We start from the raw sequence: 19,207 nt of genomic DNA on the forward strand, positions 1-19,207 counted from the left end.
CAGCTCTTAACTTTCCAGCACATTCTGCGTCTCCTGACCGCACTACAGTACCTGTGCATCACGATGTCATGTCACTCCAGCTTTCACGACTCAAGATCCACTGTAAGCTGAGTGGGGGGGTGCCCTTGAAAGGTTTTCATTCCCATGCTTTCAATGAGTATTCCTTGACTTCCTATTATGACAAGTTGCCCTGTGAACTGACATTTTCAGTGGTTGTAACAGCATTCTAACGTGTGCGTGCTTGAGAACTAACCTTATATTTAGATGTCCTTTCTACTTATTTGGTGCCATAATATTTCTTTTTACATAATGTTAAAGGAGGTGGTAATTTTAAAAAATATTCCTACTTAGTACAATGAAACGTCGTCAGGATTATGTTGGTCAAAACTTTGTTAGTTTAAAGTTTTACTGGGCTGTGAAAGAGCCCAAAAGCCTGGGAAGTGCCAAGTTAAGAAGAACGTATCCTAAAGAGGCTTTAGGTCTCGACATGCTATTTATTCTTCTTGGGCATCAATTTACTCGTGTGTGTAAAATGGGATTATTGGGGGAAGTAAACAAGATAGTCAATGCAATAGACCATGGCATGTTTTGAATCATAAATTGTGGTTTTGTTAGTCTTATTATGATTTCTTACACATACATAGACTCACTGGGTTAACCATAATTTCTCTTAAAATTGACTTGATTCAGTGATTTTTTTTTTTTTACCCAAATATCCAAGTTTATATTTAGAGCTTCAAATTATGAAATAATGAAAATGTCACACTGAGCCAGTTAAGTGGGGAGGATTATTCTTGGCCATGGGCATGTGTCATCTACATGTAGGGTAGTATATTTTTGGCGTTCCCAAGACTAGGATTTTGACCTGGATATTTTCTACTGTTGACCTAAGAAAACATACATCGAAACCAAAAAAAATACAGTTGGTCCCAGTGTCTTGTAGGACCATGAGAAGAAGTTCCAGCAGCATGACTCATGCCTTGAAAATATGTTCAAGGTTTGGCACAATGTATAGAAAACAAAATAAGGGGAAACATCCAGAATTTTAGTCTATGAAATTCTCTGATGAATCATGCATAAAAGAAAATATACACTGACTGGTATTTTAAAAATTTAAAAATTTTAAAGATGTGATAAAAATCAGACTCTAAACAAGTCTGTTATTTGTGATAGGAAGGATTTGTTTATCCACAGATAAAATATATTATTACAAAAGCCAAATGAAAGACCTTTCTAAAAAGAGGCAGTGTAGACAAACTTTTATATGATTAGAAAGACTTCGTCCATTCACGCTTACAATCGTGTAGCACTTGTGCCATTCCCATCAGGAATATCCAGTTGTAGGGAAATATGAATATTCTGTCACTAGTTACTTATTTATGCTCATGACATTCTATAATGCTTGGTTTTATTTCCTTTCAGATACAGCAGCACGTCTTTCCTATCTGAATGACCCCCAGTTTGGAGAGTATATAGTACCTGTCAGAGTTGCAGATAGGCTTGGCCAATCACTTGTCACTCAGTTAAAGGTGATATTATGTGACTGTGTTACCCAAAGTGACTGCAACATTCGCTCACCTCTGATTGGCGGAAGACCGATACTTGGAAAGTGGGCCATCCTTGCAATGTTGCTGGGCATAGCATTGCTTTTTTGTAAGTCCTTTCATGAATTCAAATGATAGCTTTTAAAATAACTTTCAGGACACATTCTTAGGATCAGCACTGTTATCTATGGCTGCTCATTTGTATATAGCTACATTTCTATTTAACACACACATATTTAATTTATTTATTGAAAGTGCATTTAGGTATCATTTTAGTGCTATCCTAATTAACATAGACATAAAATTCAACACAAATACAGCACTTAGCATTGTTTGCGGCATATCTGGTTAGGGCAGACTTTTCTACTGGATGCTACTTTGACACAAGCAATACTGTTTATGTTTTCTGGAAAGTTGTTTTCATATTTGTCATCATAAATTCGTAACATTGTTTTACGATAAACTGAACATCTCTCTCATCCTCCAGGTGTCCTATTTACCTTAGTCTGTGGGGCTACTGGGGCAGCCAAAAAGCCAAAAGTATTTCCCGATGATTTAGCCCAGCAGAACCTCATTGTATCAAACACTGAAGCTCCCGGCGATGACAAAGTGGTAAATTGTTTGTCCTTTCAAAATACATACAGACGATAAATTGGCCTAACCAACAATAATGACCTTTTCTGGGCAAAGTTCTTTTCAAATCAGGTAACTTACAATATATAAAATGTCATCAGTCCCAGGGGACAGATAAAATGACATTGATCCTATGGTGATATATGGCATTTCAATTCGGCCATATAGTGTCACTTAATAGTAAAAATCCTTCGGCATGTCATTATTATTCTCTATTTCAAGGGTGTCATGGCTTCAACTTTAGACCCAGTCTTTTTTATATGTTGAAGCTGCTGGTTGTGTGTAAACATGTTTCATTTAGTTATTCACAGATCATCAGCATGTAGTTTTAATTTATTTTCTGGCAACAGCAATAAAATGACTACAGGCTTTGATCATCGTGGGAAGAACTTTAATGGAGGCTTTCGGGCTCTGATAGGTTAGAACGGAGCCTGAAGTCAAATATATGAAGCAGTAATGCTAACAGGTGATTACACTGCTTCTGCTTTGTTTTCCAGCCTAATATGTGGTTGAGGAACAAGTAAATTCCCTACAAAAAGCATAATTGGTGATTAGAGCAGGAAGGATTTAGAAAACAAAAGGATGTTGACATCTAGGAAGGTATTTGAAAAAATAAAACTTAGAGTTTCCTACAGAAACGTAACATGGAAAATTAGTGGCCAGAGCTTTGGTGTTCTTATTTTCTCTGCTGATTTATTTGTATTGAATTAGATCACACGGATTTAGTATTGCTGCTAAGATTTTTACAGCAACTTTTATTTCTACTGATTTTGTTTCAGTTGAAGGGAACTCAGACACTAAATAAAAATACTGATTATTATTTCTGTTTCTGTTCTAGTCAGGTGAAGGAATCAAGGGTCAATCCATGTGAGACAATAGTGTACAATCCTGATCTTGAGATGTGAGATGCTGGAAGGATTTCACAAATGAAGTTGTACAGTAGTCTAAGAAGTTTTTGAAGAAGGAGTATACATCAAGCTTTCTGACTTGTCTCAAGGCTCAGACCGCTTGGCATCTATAGCTTGCTTCTTGTATTGGACGCTACGTGAAGTACTGGGGTTACGGTAGTTAGGTACTTGGGATTGCCAGGACAGATGAGGTTCCTGCCCTCCAGGATGAAAAGTCCTGGAGGGCAGGACTTATAGCATGAAAAGTCACAGCATTATCTGCATGATTTGCTCTTTTTCTCATTTTTTGTTCTCCTCCGTATTTCCCCAATGCCAACTGTTTTGTTTCAGTATTCCACCAACGGCTTCACAACCTATACTATGGGAGGCTCCACTCAGGGAATTTGCAGCACCCTGGGATCCGGAGTGAAAAACGGAGGGCAGGAGACCATTGAAATGGTGAAAGGAGGGCAGACCGTTGAGTCCTGCCAGGAGGCCGGGCATCATCACACCCTGGGATCGTGTAAGGGAGGTGGACAGCACACCCTGGATTCCTGCAGAGGAGGACAAGTAGAGGCAGACAACTGCAGACACGCGTACTCCGATTGGTACACCTACACTCAGCCCCGCCTTGGTGAAGTGGGTTTCCCTAAGTGACCTAGAAATCTATTTTGCTTCCTTTTCAACTTTCGAAATGATTACAGTTTAGTGGCCTGATCTTTATTTTCAATTAATGATTAACCTACTAATAAGAAATTTGATTTTTCTTAATTTTGATTTAGTTATGATCAGATGTTAAGTGGATATTGACTTTTCCTCATATTTTGTTTGCTTTTTAATTGCTTCTGAAATCATAGGATATTCAAATTCTTTTTCTCATGACTTTGTGTTGCCATTTCTCTGATGCCATTGTCATCAGACAAGTCATGTCTTAAAGGCCAAAAGTGGGGTCCAAGGCAATTCCAGCCTGCACAGCCACTATGCCTATCTGGAAAGCTCTGAGCCCACATGCATTCAGGTTCAGTGTAAGGGATGCATTTCACATTAGTCATAATCTTGAAAGAGAAAGCAGTGATTACTTAAAACGAACACTTGTATACTTGCTGCCACATGTGTGACTTTTAGAAACATGCTATGTAGTGAATTGATGGTATGATTGATGATATAGACCAATCATGGGTGTTTTTTATATGTAGGAATCCATTAGAGGACACACTGATTAAAAATTAAACAATGAAAGGTAAATCAAAGCAATTACTTTTATGCTAGTAAGTTTCGGTGTTTAAAATAGTAATAAAATATGCTGTGTTTTTCCTCTTGGCAGAAGGTCCAGCTGTGTAATCAGGATAACAGTCATACGCATGCACAAGACTACGTCCGGACGTATAACTATGAAGGAAAAGGATCGGCGGCTGGTTCTGTGGGTTGTTGCAGTGAACGACAAGAAGAAGATGGGCTTGAATTTTTGGATCATTTGGAACCCAAATTTAGGACACTAGCAGAAGCATGCATGAAGAGATGAGTGTGTTCTATTTAGTCTACAAAAGCCAGTGGCTTTAGTTGTCTCTTTTAAATTATTATTACAAGCCAGGATTTTTTTAAAAATAGAAGATGCTGTTTTGGGGGCTTTTCCCCTTTATTTTGTTGAGATCTCTTTAGCCAAATGTGCTTTTACAGAGGGATGCTGTGAACAACTACACAAATTTCCTGATATTTCCATCGTTTTTAAATACTTGTCTTCCACCTAAGGACACCTGCAGATAGACAAGTTGAGACAGTCTGCATTATTGTTTACATTTGGGTATAGTGACAGCAGCCAATTTATAGTGCAATAATATGTAATTAACTCAAGTCTATATCATAGACTACTTGGAGTGTAACCGAATGGAAAATTGAAGAGGTCTTGCTCTAACATTATCTTCAGTTACCTAAATTAATTGTTTGTGTGGTGCTTGAAGACTGCTGTTCTCCTAAACATTCTAAAGTGTATACACTGCATTCTTGCTATTGTTTTAGTCTTGTAACATGACCTTGCTTCATAATGCAAAGGGAGATTCCCAACTAAGCGTTGACTGTTATTATAATTCCACTTTGGTGGACTTTAGTTTTTGTGCTGTATTCTCTGAAATCCGGCACTGAATCTACATTTCCTCTGTTACCCACCTTCTCCGCAAAATTTAAATTAAAAAAATGCTGAAGAATGTATTTTTTACTCCTGCAAGGTTTTGGTCTTTGGTCCCCGCCACTCCCCACCACCCCTTCTGTCTGCCTCTCACCCTCTCTCTTCCCTCTTTCCCCCTCTCCCTCTCTTTTTCCCTCTATCTCTCTCTTTCTCTTCTTTTTTGTTCTTAAAATTCCGATTTGGGTTGGAGAATCTAAGTATGTTTAAAAGCCGCCTCTTTTTTCCTCGCTTATAAAGTGACTTATTCTGTGTTTCTGTTTTATGTAAGCACCTGTATTCTTGGCTTTTCTTAAAATCAATGTAATGTCGATTTTTTTGTTTCAACTATTTTGGTGATTGCTTCATTATCTCAACAAAGACCCTTTACTTTTGCCATTCAACTGTAGAAGTATGTCATGCTTTTATTTGATGCAACACTCTATGTTAACAAAAGGAATAGTGTAATTAAAATTAGTTTAGTATAAAATAGTATATTTACAGTTCATTATTGCAAGGATACAGTTTATAAATGCATAATAGTGATGTTTTTTGCAATAAGCTTTGCAATACAGGGATTGTGAAATCTCTAGGAATAACTTTTATAGCTTTGTAGATGAGGTGGCTAGTTATAGCTATGTGTTTGTAAAGTTTTTTTTTTTTAATATTTTGAGATTACAGTTTTTTAACAAATGTCGAACTGGTTCAAACTATTTAAATTTTGAAATAATAAGACAAAATTAAACTTAATAGCCAACCAAATTCCAGGCTACATTTCACAGCTGATTTCAGTCAATGAATTTTCTATCCGTACTAACCATATGGACATTTTTAAAGTATTTCTGATATTTAGGATTGTTAATAATATGCCTATTTTGAATTCACAGGATTGGCTTATAACAATTATTTTTAAAAATTAACACTGGGTAATTTATTCAATAATCATTTTATCTTTTCAATAGTTTCATCACTACTCAGTCAAAAATACTATTTCTCAAAGTTATTTTTAATAAATTATATATAAAATTCTTGTATATTACTAGTTATGATAAAGTAAATCAAGTAGTTTTTAAAAATCAGGGTGTTTGTTAATCATGTGTCTGATGTGAGCTTATGGGATTGTATTTTCCTTACTTAGAGAAGTGAGTCTCTTTTTTAGAATCCTGTTCTACATTTTTTAGAATTTTAGAGTTTGATTTGGAGAGGAAATTGGTCCGTTGTTACATTTATCTAATTTTACTATTCTAAAGACTGTGATGCTATGGGATGTTGGTTAAGTTGCACAATTTCTCTGTGTCTGGTTTTCTTCATCTAAAATGGGGAATAATAATAGAACTCCTTTCCTAGGGTTCTATTAGGGTGGCTGTAAGACGTTTGAATAAAAAATGGTTTTTAAACATGAAAGTCAGAGTGGTCCACCTAAAAGGCACTCCTAATAAAACCAAATAATTTTAAATAAGTCACATATACAACCCATTTCATATTAACAGAAATCAATTAAGAAAACAGGATAATGAAAAGGTTGGGTTTTGGGGGGGGTTGTTTTTGTTTTTCATTTTTGAATGTTTGTCAATTGAGCATATGTTTCTCCATAATGATCATCTGATGACTGGGTCTTATATTTCCAGTGGTTCAGAACGTACATTGCAAAGATTGCTGAAGTATCTGCAAAGGATTGCTTTGTTTGAAATACTGTGAAACTACTCTATTCAAATTGGCTGGAAAGAGGAACATCCGCTTCTTAAAAAGGGCACTAATTCTAAAGCTCTTTGAAAATTACTTGTGCTAAGATTCCTCCTGTCAAGCCCATCCTTAGCTGCTCTGCTAGCTTGTTCTGCTAAAGAATGGTTTGCCTCCGAGGCAAGCAGTTGCTTGCCTGGGAGTTTAAGACTCTTGGCAGTCACCATGGTAATCTAAATGCAAAAACTCAAAAACTCCAGAGAGACTACCTTGGTGCAAACTCCCAGCGCTACCCTTATTAGCTGTGGGTTTTGAGAAGTCACTCAGGCTTTGAGTCTAGTTTCCTCACTTGTATGACACCTATTGAGGGGGTTGGAGGAGTCTACTTCATAGTTTTGTTGTCAGTTAAATGAGTTAATTCATGAAAAGACTTGGTACTGGGTTAAGCCCTCAATATATGTGTCAGCTGCTGCTATTATCATAGGGGCAGAGGATGCCATAGCTGGGAATAATCATAGCTCCTGTATCCACTTCTCTACAGCTGACAACTTGCCATCATGTTCCCGTTCATTTTCCCCAGAAGCTCGATCAGTGTTTTTTTACCTGTGATGGTCTTTGGGAACTTCATGGCTAATAATAGTTTCCAGGTCTCTGATTCTTGGTAGTCAGGAAGCTACATCATATCCATAGCCCACAAATCAGTGTGTGATCAGTCTTAAGACTTAAATGAAAAGCAGATAAAATTCCTAATAAGCCATACATTGCCTCAGGAAGCAAAAAGGAGGCAAAAATCATAGAGATTTCCCCTACAAAACGTTGCTTCAACAGAGGAAGCCAACAGGGATCTGCCGTTAGTTCAGTGCAATCTGCTTTTGCGATCTCTGTATAATCATTTTCTGCTTTATTGGATTCCCTGTTTTAAGACAGGGCTTTATCTTCGTTCCTTTTCTTTCTTTTTCTTTTTTTTAAGTGCAAAATCTGACTTTGACCACAAGCTTTCCCTTTAGTCTCTACCTCCAGCCTTTTCCTGGGCTCAAGATTGAAATCTCGACCCCAGATTTTGCCCTGGTCGACCCCTTAGGCAGTAACGTCCTGAGGACAAAATGCTTTTCCTTCTATGTACCTAGAACCATCCTTTTTTTTACCTCCTTGAATAATGAAGCTGTAAGAGGTTACATGATATCTGTGTAGAGCTACAGCTCTTATCCAGTTCTTCTTTAAGACCTCTATTATCCTATTATTTACTTTTAGGTCAAGACCTCTGTTAGGCTAGTACTTTTAACTCATTATGCATAAAGACAAACAGCATGTTGCCCCATCCAATCAGGCCTTCCTGAGTTTCCTGTATAAATAGTGTCCTCCTTCTTATTACTTAGGCTTGAAGCTGAGAAGCCTTAGCTTCTCTTTCTTGTCTGCATAGCACATCCTATTCGTTGCCCCAAATTGCCAAATTTTCTGAGAATTTTAAGCACAATTTCATTCATTCATTTTTTTGCGTACAGTCATTTAATGCGCTCCCATTTACAGCCATGTAAGGCCTTCCTAATACAGACTGTTTGTGCTCATATGAGAAGGAACAAGCTGAATCAGCGACTCTTGCACAGGACAAGGCATGGTGTAGTTGTCCCTTACATCCCTACAGGAAACCTGCGCAGATCTAAGAGGTTAGAACTGTGGAATTTCTGCTAGTTGCCTGTTTGCTTTTATTTATGTTAGGATACAGGAAGGAGGATGGAGCAAAATGCTGGTTCTTTCACAGTAGACAAATAGTAGGGTGACCTTGCTGAAATATTTGCTTGCACTATTTTTTAGAGTGTGGTTCACCGATCATCTACCTCAGAATCACCCATTGTGTTTGTTAAAATAAAGATCCCTTTGGGACTTCTCTGGTGGTCCAGAGGTTAAGGCTTCGTGCTCCCACTGCAGGGGGTGCAGGTTTGATCCCTGGTCAGGGAAATAAGATCCCACAGGCAAAGTGGCCAAAAAAAAATCCCTTGAATCAGAATCACAGGGATGACAGGTTATTGGGAAGAAGTATGGAAGGCCACACTTTTTAATAAGTTTGCTAGGTCACTTTTACACCCTTTAAAGTTTGATAACCATGAATAGGGATTAGTATCTGGATTTAGGTGATTATTTGGAAGTTTATGAAACTGAAGTATCTAAAGTTTGCTTCTTCATATCAGATACATTACACAAAATGCTAGAAATGTACCAAAGAGTTGAAACACACTAGTTTGTAAAATTCCACAATTTCAGTTGATTAACCATTTCAGAATGAACTCTGCTCCGTGATTCCTGCCAACCACATGGAAGGGAAGTGGAGGCATGGTCTTAAGGTAGAATCGTGGGATGAAGACAATCAGTAAACACTAAAAAAAATGAGCTCATTTTGCCACATAAATGCTGCTAACCAATAACATGCATGCAAATTATGTTGCATCTCTTCCCAAAACAAGCCAGGTTGTCAAACCTCCAGAGACAAATGGGGCAAGGAGGGTCAGCACCAGGTGCAAGAGGTGACTGTCCATGAAGTGGCAGATACTTGGCAGTGCTATGCTGTCATGTGGAAGCCGTGTCAGGCAGGGTGACAGGCAGTGCTCACTGGGTAACCATGGCTAGGAGCTTCAGAGGGTTTTATGAAACAGGGAAGGGACGTGGTGGAAGAGTCAAGACTTGCAGCTTAAGGAGTGTTCCCATGGGAAGTGGGCCAATTGGAAATTTTCTAAGAACCAAGGACATGAGGTGAACCTACAGGGAATGAGATGTTCTGAAAGCCATCGTTGAAAGGAGAGGGGCGGGGTCAACCTACAGAATTCTGATGCAAAATTACCAGTAAATCAGGTAAAAGGAATTTATCCTGAAAAGGTAGGATAATGGTGCAAAGATTCCACACACATGCAAGGATGTTTATCTCAGTAGTATGAAATATGTGGATAATTGGAAATAAGCTAAACGTCCCATGATAGGAAAGTAAATGATTTATAATACATTACTGTGATACAAGTTACCGTAAATGAGGATAACGGATGTAGTGACCATGGGCACTGACTTTGTAAAAGTCTGAAAGACATGAATCCAAATTGCAACTTTGTTATCACTAACTGAGGAACCTTGGTAAGTCATGGGAGCATCAGATTTGTTACATATAAAATGGGGACAAAATAGGAATAAATGACGTAATACATGTAAAGATCCTATCTTTTTAAAAAATTTATTTATTTGTTTTTGGTTGCCTCGGGTCTTAGTTGCAGCACGCGGGGTCTTCATTGAGGCATGCGGGATCTTTTCATTGCTGTGTGGACTCTTCGTTGTGGCACGTGGGCTTCTCTCTAGTTGTGGCATGCGGGCTTAGTTGCCCCGCGGCATGTGGAATCTTAGTTCCCGGACCAGGGCTCGAACCCGTGTCCCTTGCGTTGGAAGGCGGATTCTTTACCACTGGACCACGAGGGACGTCCCAAGGATCCTATCTTAGTGCTTGACTCATCAATGAATTAATAAAGTTAACTATTGCTACTATTGTTATGATGATAATGGAATATCATGCAATTATTTTATTTGGAAGGCTATTTAATTAAGACAAAATACAGTATTAATGAAAAAGTAGGACAATTCTCTAGTATAATTCCAAATTCATATAAATGTAAGATTCTATGTAATATACTAAAATATTGAGTGGTAATCTGCAGATGAAAATATTTCTTTATTGTGTTTTTGTGTTTCCATTTTACAATGAGCATTTATTATAAAATCGGGGGAAAATAATAAATGAAATAACAAGAAAAGTTCATAGGTTTTAGATTTTTGGAGATTTATAGACCTGTGAGAAAAAAACCTTTAAATCTTAGCCTTACAACATCAAGGCTACAAGGAACATGTTACATTCACAGTAAATGACTGAATTGAAGCAAAAACAGTATTTTATCATCTCATAAGAATTGAGTGCACTCGTGTTTTTCGTCTAAAAATTTTGCATTAGCACACAAATTTTATCATCAGTAAATTTTCATGTGCTGGCTAGACCAAGAAAAAGTAATCAATTTACTAGACGTACCAAATGAAATATTTCAAACAGTATTTGCATGAGTGCAAGGGTGAACCAAATAAATTGTTCATTTTGTAGCAAGCCTAGCTTTCCCTCTTCCTCCTGCCATTGACACAAAGTTAATCTCTGCACAAAGAAGACCTACGGTGAGGACTTCCCTGGTGGCACAGTGGTTAAGAATCTGCCTGCCAATGCGGGAGACGCCGGTTCGAGCCCTGGTCCACGAAGATTCCACATGCTGTGGAGCATCTAAGCCAGTGTGCCACAACTACTGAGCCTGCGCTCTAGAGTCCACGAGCCACAGCTATTGAAGCCCGCGTGCCTAGAACCCAAGCTTTGCAACAAAAGAAGCCATCACAAGGAGAAGTCTGTGTTCCGCGACAAAGAGTAGCCCCCGCTCGCCACAACTAGAGAAAATCCACGCGCAGCAGCGAAGACCCAACACAGCCAAAAATAAATAAATAAAATAAAATTTAAAAAGACTGCTGAGTCTTCATTACATTTTAAACATTGTAACATTGTGGTCTAGTCTGGAGTCTGTACTTTTTATATATATATAAATTTATTTCTGGCTGCGTTGGGTCTTCGTTGCTGGGAGCGGGCTTTTCTCTGGTTGCAGCCAACGGGGGCTACTCTTTGTTGCAGTGTGTGGGTTTCTCATTGCTGTGGCTTCTCTCCTTGCGGAGCACGGGCTCTAAGCACGCAGGTTTCAGTTGTTGTGGCGCGTGGGCTCAGTAGTTGTGGCTCGCGGGTTCCAGAGTGCAGGCTCAGTAGCTGTGGTGCACTGGCTTAGTTGCTCCAGGGCATGTGGGATCTTCCACGACCAGGGATTGAACCCGTGTTCCCTGCATTGGCAGGCAGATTCTTAACCACTAAGCCACCAGGGAAGTCCCTGGAATCTGTACTTTCTTTTTTTAATTGAAAAATAGGAGTCATTTTCTAATTATTTTAATGTCTCCTTTATGCAAAATTTTCATATAAACATCAGTAATTTAAATTCTTCCTTTTTGCATAATGCATATAGAAATCTTAGAGAATAAATATCATTTAAAAACTTCTAATTAATAAAATTATTTCTAAAACTCTTTATATGGTTCATTGATTGTTCACAGTAAAAGAATTTGGATAGTTTCCTAGAACAGGATTTAACTTGCAGACACAGTTTTGTTTTTTATGGTTGTAATTGGGTGCTGTTTCTTCCAACAATAATAATAATTTAAAACCTGCCAATACATCTTAGGTTTAAGCAGGAAAGAAAAAAACAACATTATGGGTTTCAACCATTTTTGGTTTTAACAGATTAATTTATCTCCATAAAGATTTTTTAAGAGAGGGTATATGGGTCCAAAATTCCGAATTTTTATCTCAACATTCTAAAAACTCATCTGCATCTTTAGGACAATCACATAACTCCTTCTTTGGGTGTATGTTTTTTCAATAAAATGAGGAGTTAAACCAGGTTAAATATCTAGTCACTTTGTTATAATTTTCTATGATTCCATGTTAATCAAATATAAGTGAAGTGGTAATTCAGTCTTAGTATATCATTGATTTCCAAACGTCCTCCAAGTCAAAGAGATTGTATTGCAGTGTCTGTGGTGTGTGGGGATGTATGTCAAGGACAGGGCAAGGGTAGTTGGATTAGTTTGATGTTAGCTCCATGCCGACATGAAGCTGGTAAGCAGCCCCGATAAAATGTCTTTAACAGATAAATGCACACGTCTATCCCAGAACTCTTCTGATGCTTTGATTTATATAGTTTGTCTGGATATGTGCCTGAAACTCAATTACTTAGGGAAGTTCCCTTTTTCTTTTTTTTGGCTGAGTTTCTTTAGGAAATCTTCCAATAACATCTTTGGCAATTTTCGGTCTCTTGTAAAACCCTACCACTTTTTCATTGTTTCATTGATCTCATCATTTCCTTCCTTTCTCAACTTCAATTTATTCATTGCTTTAATCTATTCCACTATAACTTTAACTTCTTTTCCCTTCTCTTCTTTGTAATTACTCAGCAAAACCCTATCACTGGATTTGCCAGCTTTTTCATGAATTTTACATGAACCCTGGAACATGGCTCAAGAAAAAACATTTAACCATGTTGTCGGTGCTGACCCACAATTCTGCCCTGTTACCTAAGTTCAGGGTTTTTCAAACAGTGAGATACAGCCAATTGGTTGAAACACAGCCAATTAATTCGAGGGATGGCCACCTGCATTATTAATAAATTAGAAGGCAATGAACAGAAATGGTCAGTGTGTGTTACACATGGGAACAGTAAGTGTTATTCATGAAATTTAAGTTCCAGATTACATGTATGAGCTATGTACCAGTTCACAGCATATTTCTTACTATGAATTAGAGTTAACAATTCAAAAGACTGGTCTAGTCAATTTCCTGTTTTACACCTACTCTCTGCTTAAGTCTCTAGACTACCTTCCTTGCTTAACATAACTTTGCAACTGATTTTAATGACAAAATAGAAACAGAACTCTCTCATCTTTCCACCACCAACTCTACCAGACTACCAACAGCTATACCATGTACTTTGACCTCCATCCTTTATAATGGATGACTTGCTCTGCTCCTATTTAAGGCAACCTCTCCATTAATACACTGGTTCCCATGACCTTTTCCTTCCTCAAGATCTTTGTTCATGAAATTAACCTCTCCTACATCGTCCATAATCTGCTCTTGCCTGGATCATCTCCAATAATAAACAGAAATGCTTAGTAGAAATAATAGTTAACATGGATATAGTAGTTTTCTTGTGCCATATTGTAAAAACTTTACATATGTTAATTCTTTTTATGCTCATTCAAGTTAAGAACTATTATTATTCCCACTTTATAGATGAGAAAACTGAGACACAGAAATGTTAAATGACTAGCTCAGGGTAGTGGTACTAGGATATGATAGAATCAGTATTTGACTAGGCAATCTGACTCCAGACTCTATGCCTTTAGCCACCCTGCAATTTGCTTCTGTCATGTGCATAAAACTTGTTTACCTCAAGTTGTCCTTCAGCGTTTGCCTCATTTTCTCCGTCCCTTTTCATAGAAAAACCTACGTAACAGAGACCCAAATGATGCTGTTGCAGAAGGCTTTGAGTCCCATAGGACAACCCTTCAACACCCAATTTTAGCATAGCTGAGGCTGACAGCTCCACACACCTGCCAGTGTCCACCTGGAGCACCTGCTTCATCATCTCTCAGTCTTGTGTGTAGATGGAGCCCAGAAAGTCAGAGGAGTGACTGCTCCTCAGGGCCCACCCTCACCGTAAAGGGAAGAGAAGTCAGTGGACATGTGCTCCAGATTCCTGTTTGTTAAGGTGACCCTCCAACGGTTCCTTGCCTTTTGGTGTCCATGATTTTGAGTGATCTCCTCCTCTGGAATGAGGGCTGGGCCTCATTGACTAGAAGGCAGGGCAGGGCTTCTATTGACTAGAAGAAAGTCTATTGACTAGGCTTGCTTCTAGTCAACAGAACATGGCAAAGGTAATGGGATGAGACTTCACCCACATAGCGTATGATTATGCTATATAACATCCCATTTTAGTGGACCGGGGAAAGAGCTTCTTCTTGCTGACTTGCAATAAGCAGCCGTATTAAGCAAGCCTATGTGACAAAGAACTGGCGTGACCTCTAGAAACTGCTGGTGGCTTGTAGGACTTAATGCTGCCCACCATCCATCCAACAGCCACAAAATCAGGCCATTTGTTACACAGCCATAAGGAACCCTGCCAAGAATCAGCATGAACTTGAAAGTGGATCCTTCCCCACCTGAGCCTCTGGATGAAAATGCAGCCCAGCCGACACCTCGGTTGCAGCCTGGTGAGACTAAAGCAGAGCACCCAGCTAAGCCATGTCCAAATATTTGACACACAGAAACTATGGATAATACATGTGTGTTGTTTTAAGCCTCTAAGTTTGTGGTAGCTTAGAATTGTCTGGTCACGTACTCTCTTTCCAGAATACAACTCTGAAGTGCAGTAGACCTCATTTCTCAGAGTGTGACAAATGGGACTGAGCCCACAGCATTAATCAAGTCAATAACACAACTTTTAGTGACTTTTATATTTTCCCAGTCTCTGATTCTGCCTCCAGGATTATCTCCCAGTAGACTGTCTTCTCTCACATCTGTGTTTCAGGCTTTGTTTTCAGGTGGACCAAAGTGTGACAGGTGCAAGGAAGCGAAGATCTGAGAGTCGCTTTTGTCTCTGTTTCCTCATCACCTCGCCTAGTCCATGTGCGCCTCTGCAATCGTACCTTCGTCACCTCTACTCCAAGGAAACTCACTTTCCTGTCATCACCAATGGCTTAGTCATGTCCAATCCAATGACTTGTTTTTAGCCTTAATCTTACCTGACTTTTCAAAAGCTTATGTCACAGTTAATTACTTCCTTCTTGGTGACAAACTGTCTTCCCTTGGCTTATGGAACACCATGTTCACAGATCATTCCATTCCTCCTTAGTCTCTGGCCACTCCTCCTTAGTCTAGGAGAAGCTGTTTCCTTTTTCCTTCCTGACTCTTGGAGTAACTAAGGGATCTATCTTCACTCATTCCCTAGATTTTCTTTCACTCTCAAAGTTTTAAATAATACATCTTAGCTTGGGTATGTAATAGATATCTCAAACTTTACATGTCCAAATAAAACCCTTCATGTCTTAAGCCAAACCAGTTCCTCTCCCAATTTCCTTCCTTCATTCAGTCATTGTGTTCACACTGCTGCTTAGTACAAAGCCCTTGGTAGGCACCCCTGAATCTTCTCTTTCTCTCACATCCCATCTCCAATCTATCAACCAGTCCTATGAGGTTTAACTTCAAGTTATACCACAAATCCAAACTCCATCACTAGTTGCGTCACTGCCTTTCATAGGTCAAACCATCATCACCTTCAGCCTGAACTGCTACATCTGCCAGTGTTGTCCTCTATAATCTCTTTTCTTGCAGCAGCCATAAGTGATTAATAAAATATATACATCAGATCATGCCTTCCTCCCCCACCACCACCCAAAAGCCTTTCTATGCCTTTTTATGAACAGATGAAATTAAAATAAAACCTAAACTCATTAACGGGGCCAATGAGTTTTTTTAAATCTCTGTTGCTTCTTTTTATTGCTTTATATGCTAGTAGCCTTCACTCCACTCCAACACTTGTTGGCTTCTCTCTGTTCTCTGAACAGACAAGCTTGTTCTTGATTTCCAGGGCTTTTATACTTGGTATTCTCTCAGGCTGGGATGCTTTCCCTCCAGATAATTTGTCTCCTCTATCATTCAGATCTCCAAGTTCACACCTCAGTACATCTTTCCAGATGACCCCTATAAAATACCCATTTCTCAGGATATTTAAACTAGCTTGGGTGTCAGGACTGTTTGGTCTTCCTAAAAGAGGTGTGGCAGAAAACTTGTGGTTTCAGGAAGTATGCCTTCACCACTGTCAATTATATGTGTCTTGAGAACATTTTTATTGTCCCAGTTGAGAGTGTGGAATGGAAAGATGAAAAAGTAGGTAAAGCATGAGCTAAAGGAAGAGATTTTTAAAAACCAAAATGAAAAACAAGACCCATAACATCTAGGTAGAGATGAACAGAGGTATCTCAAAGGGAAGCATGATTTTGTTTCAAGACTGGCATTAGTCCCTGAGTAATAAGATATTGTGTTTCAATACTTAGTATGAAGGCAATGGAAACACCAATCTCTGTCCTGTGTTTACTGTGTCATGATGCTAAAAGTCTTACATGATAGCTTTGGTTATCTAAGTGGAAAGAACACCAAAACAATACCTGATTTTTTTTCCTTTTTGCCAATAGCTGTGGACATCAAAGTAAATCGTGAGAATTGTGTCAATTGTAAGCAGAGGGAAGTCTTAATAATATAGACAGTTTATCTGGAAACCATTTAAAAGACCCAGACCCAAGAGTTACAATAAATATTCTTGCACTTGAGATAGGAAAGTGGAACCATTAGAATCTTTCTAGCCATTAATATTTCACCAAGGATAGGAAACATCTAGACCTAAATGGGTGTGTGGAAGAAATACTTCCTTGATATATATTTCTCCTGTAATTTACTGAAATCTAGGGAAAGACTTTGAAAGTAAGAATAAACGAATACAGGTAACAACAGTCCAGGTAATAAACGAACTGGAAACCACAGTACATTTCATCATGCCCACCATGAAAGGACTTGATGAAGTACACAAAAGCAGACCTAAGCCTTTCTTGTAGAGTATTGATTAAATAGATTATATAAATGCTACAAAGAGGGCTAAAAAATGGGAAAAGGAGATTTACATCTAAATCAAAATGAAACATTAAAAAAAATTTAAGAATCTGCATCTTAGAAAAACCCAAAGGCCTGAATTCTTCCAAGGTCAATTTCATCATTTCCTGGGTTTTGTATCTGTCATATTTCAGAGTGAGTAAAGAACTTCCACATTCCTAGTGGTGCTTGTGCTACTGGTTAAACAACCACATTTTGAGAACTGCTCATCTAGAGCAAGAATCTCATTTCTGATCTGTACAGTAGAATACTCTGGGAAGCTTTTAAATAAAACACTTAAGAGAGCCCCTCCTTCGGAGAATCCGATGTAATTGATCTGAGGGGGGGCCTGAACGTTGGTGTTTATTAAAAGCTCCCCAGGAGATATCAATACGCAGTGAGTTACGAACTACTGCTCCTGGTGGTGATATTCCTAAATTTGCAGTCAGTCATGGACCCACTGCAGCCTTCCCAAACTTTTTTTTGTTTTGTTTTGTTTTGTTGCGGTACGCGGGCCTCTCACTGTGTGGCCTCTCCCGTTGCAGAGCACAGGCTCCTGATGCGCAGGCCCAGCGGCCATGGCTCACGGGCCCAGCCACTCCGCGGCATGTGGGATCTTCCCGGACCGGGGCACGAACCTGTGTCCCCTGCATCGGCAGGCGGACTCTCAACGACTGCGCCACCAGGGAAGCCCCCTTCCCAAACTTTTGAGTCAATTACAGAACTGGGACATTCTCCTCCATAACTATAAATTTTATCTTGGCATCCAAAGAGAAATTTAAAAAATGTTTTGTGGTCCAAAAGCTTAGACAATAACATTTTCTAGAAGATACCCTTGCCTCCAACTTCCTACTTGTAAATCCAACCTGTGAAACACAAGATTTTAACAGCTCCTGTGACTCTGGAACCACTTTTGTAGTGAACATTAGCCAATATAAAGATGAAAAGGAAGAGGAGGAAGAGGAAGGAGGAGGACTTGAATTACGTTTTCAACAAATAAAATTCTATTTAAAGTGTACAAAATTTGAATTTATATTTAAATAATTTGTATATTTATTACACATAAATAATTTAATTTTAAAAATATGTAGTAAATATTGTCACAAAACAGTAATGAGGAGACAGACGATGCAATTGTACTTAACATGGCCAATGAGCACTTGCAAATTTGCTCAACATCATTAGTCATCAGGGGAAAGCAAATTCAAAACATAAGATATCACTTCATCAGTGAAATGCAAATGAAAACCACAATGAGACACCCATAGTGGTAAAATTATAAGACTGACAAAAATGTGTTGGCAAGGGGGATTCCCTGGTGGCGCGGTGGTTGAGGGTCAGCCTGCCGACGCAGGGGACACGGGTTCGTGCCCCGGTCCGGGAGGATCCCACATGCCGCGGAGCGGCTGGGCCCGTGAGCCATGGGCGCTGAGCCTGCGCGTCCGGAGCCTGTGCTCCGCAGCGGGAGAGGCCACAACAGTGAGAGGCTCGTGTACCGCAAACAAACAAAAAATGTGTTGGCAAGGATGTAGAACAACTGGAACTCATATATATTGATATATGCTGGTGGGGAATTGGTCAGGCAGTTTGAATGAAAGAGAAGTATAGTCTTATCCTATGCCCTATGTCCTAGTTATTCTACTACTAGGGATATATGGGGGAGAAATGAAACTCTATGCGCACAAGAAGACTTGCACATGTTCGTAGCAGCTTTATTCATAACAGCTAAAATGTGGAAACAACACAAAAGAGAAGAATTAAACACACAGTGGTGTACAGACAATGCAATAGTACTCAGTAATAAAAGGGACAAGGTACTGATACACTCAACAACAATGTTGAATGAAAGACATCGGACACAAAAGCATACATTCTGGGTGGCTGTCAGCCTCTAAGATGGTGTCCAATGATCTTGGCCTTTTGGTGTTTGTGCCCTTGTGTAATCGCCATCCCTTGACTTTGGAGTGCTTCTAGTGACTTACTTCTAGCTAACAGAATT

The 19,207-nt window shown here is 38.9% G+C and overlaps 1 protein-coding gene across 5 annotated transcripts in view; it reads left to right on the forward strand.

The window, feature by feature from the left end:
• The window catches only part of LOC116739155 (desmocollin-2-like), a 32,804-nt gene extending 26,153 nt beyond the window's left edge, over positions 1 to 6,651 (forward strand). The window contains exons 13-17 of one of the 5 annotated variants that reach the window (XM_032603306.1): positions 1,423 to 1,653; positions 2,032 to 2,156; positions 3,416 to 3,703; positions 4,261 to 4,304; positions 4,389 to 4,527. In XM_032603306.1, coding sequence (XP_032459197.1) covers positions 1,423 to 1,653; positions 2,032 to 2,156; positions 3,416 to 3,703; positions 4,261 to 4,287 — 671 coding nt within the window. In that variant the 3' untranslated portion in view covers positions 4,288 to 4,304; positions 4,389 to 4,527. Of the gene's footprint in view, positions 1 to 1,422; positions 1,654 to 2,031; positions 2,157 to 3,015; positions 3,704 to 4,260; positions 4,305 to 4,388 lie in introns of those variants that run through there. The other 4 variants (XM_032603304.1, XM_032603308.1, XM_032603305.1 and 1 more) reach the window with 4 other exon arrangements.
• The last annotated feature ends 12,556 nt before the right edge of the window (positions 6,652 to 19,207 follow it).

This window comes from Phocoena sinus, chromosome 14, assembly GCF_008692025.1.
Source record: "Phocoena sinus isolate mPhoSin1 chromosome 14, mPhoSin1.pri, whole genome shotgun sequence".
Lineage (NCBI taxonomy): Eukaryota > Metazoa > Chordata > Mammalia > Artiodactyla > Phocoenidae > Phocoena > Phocoena sinus.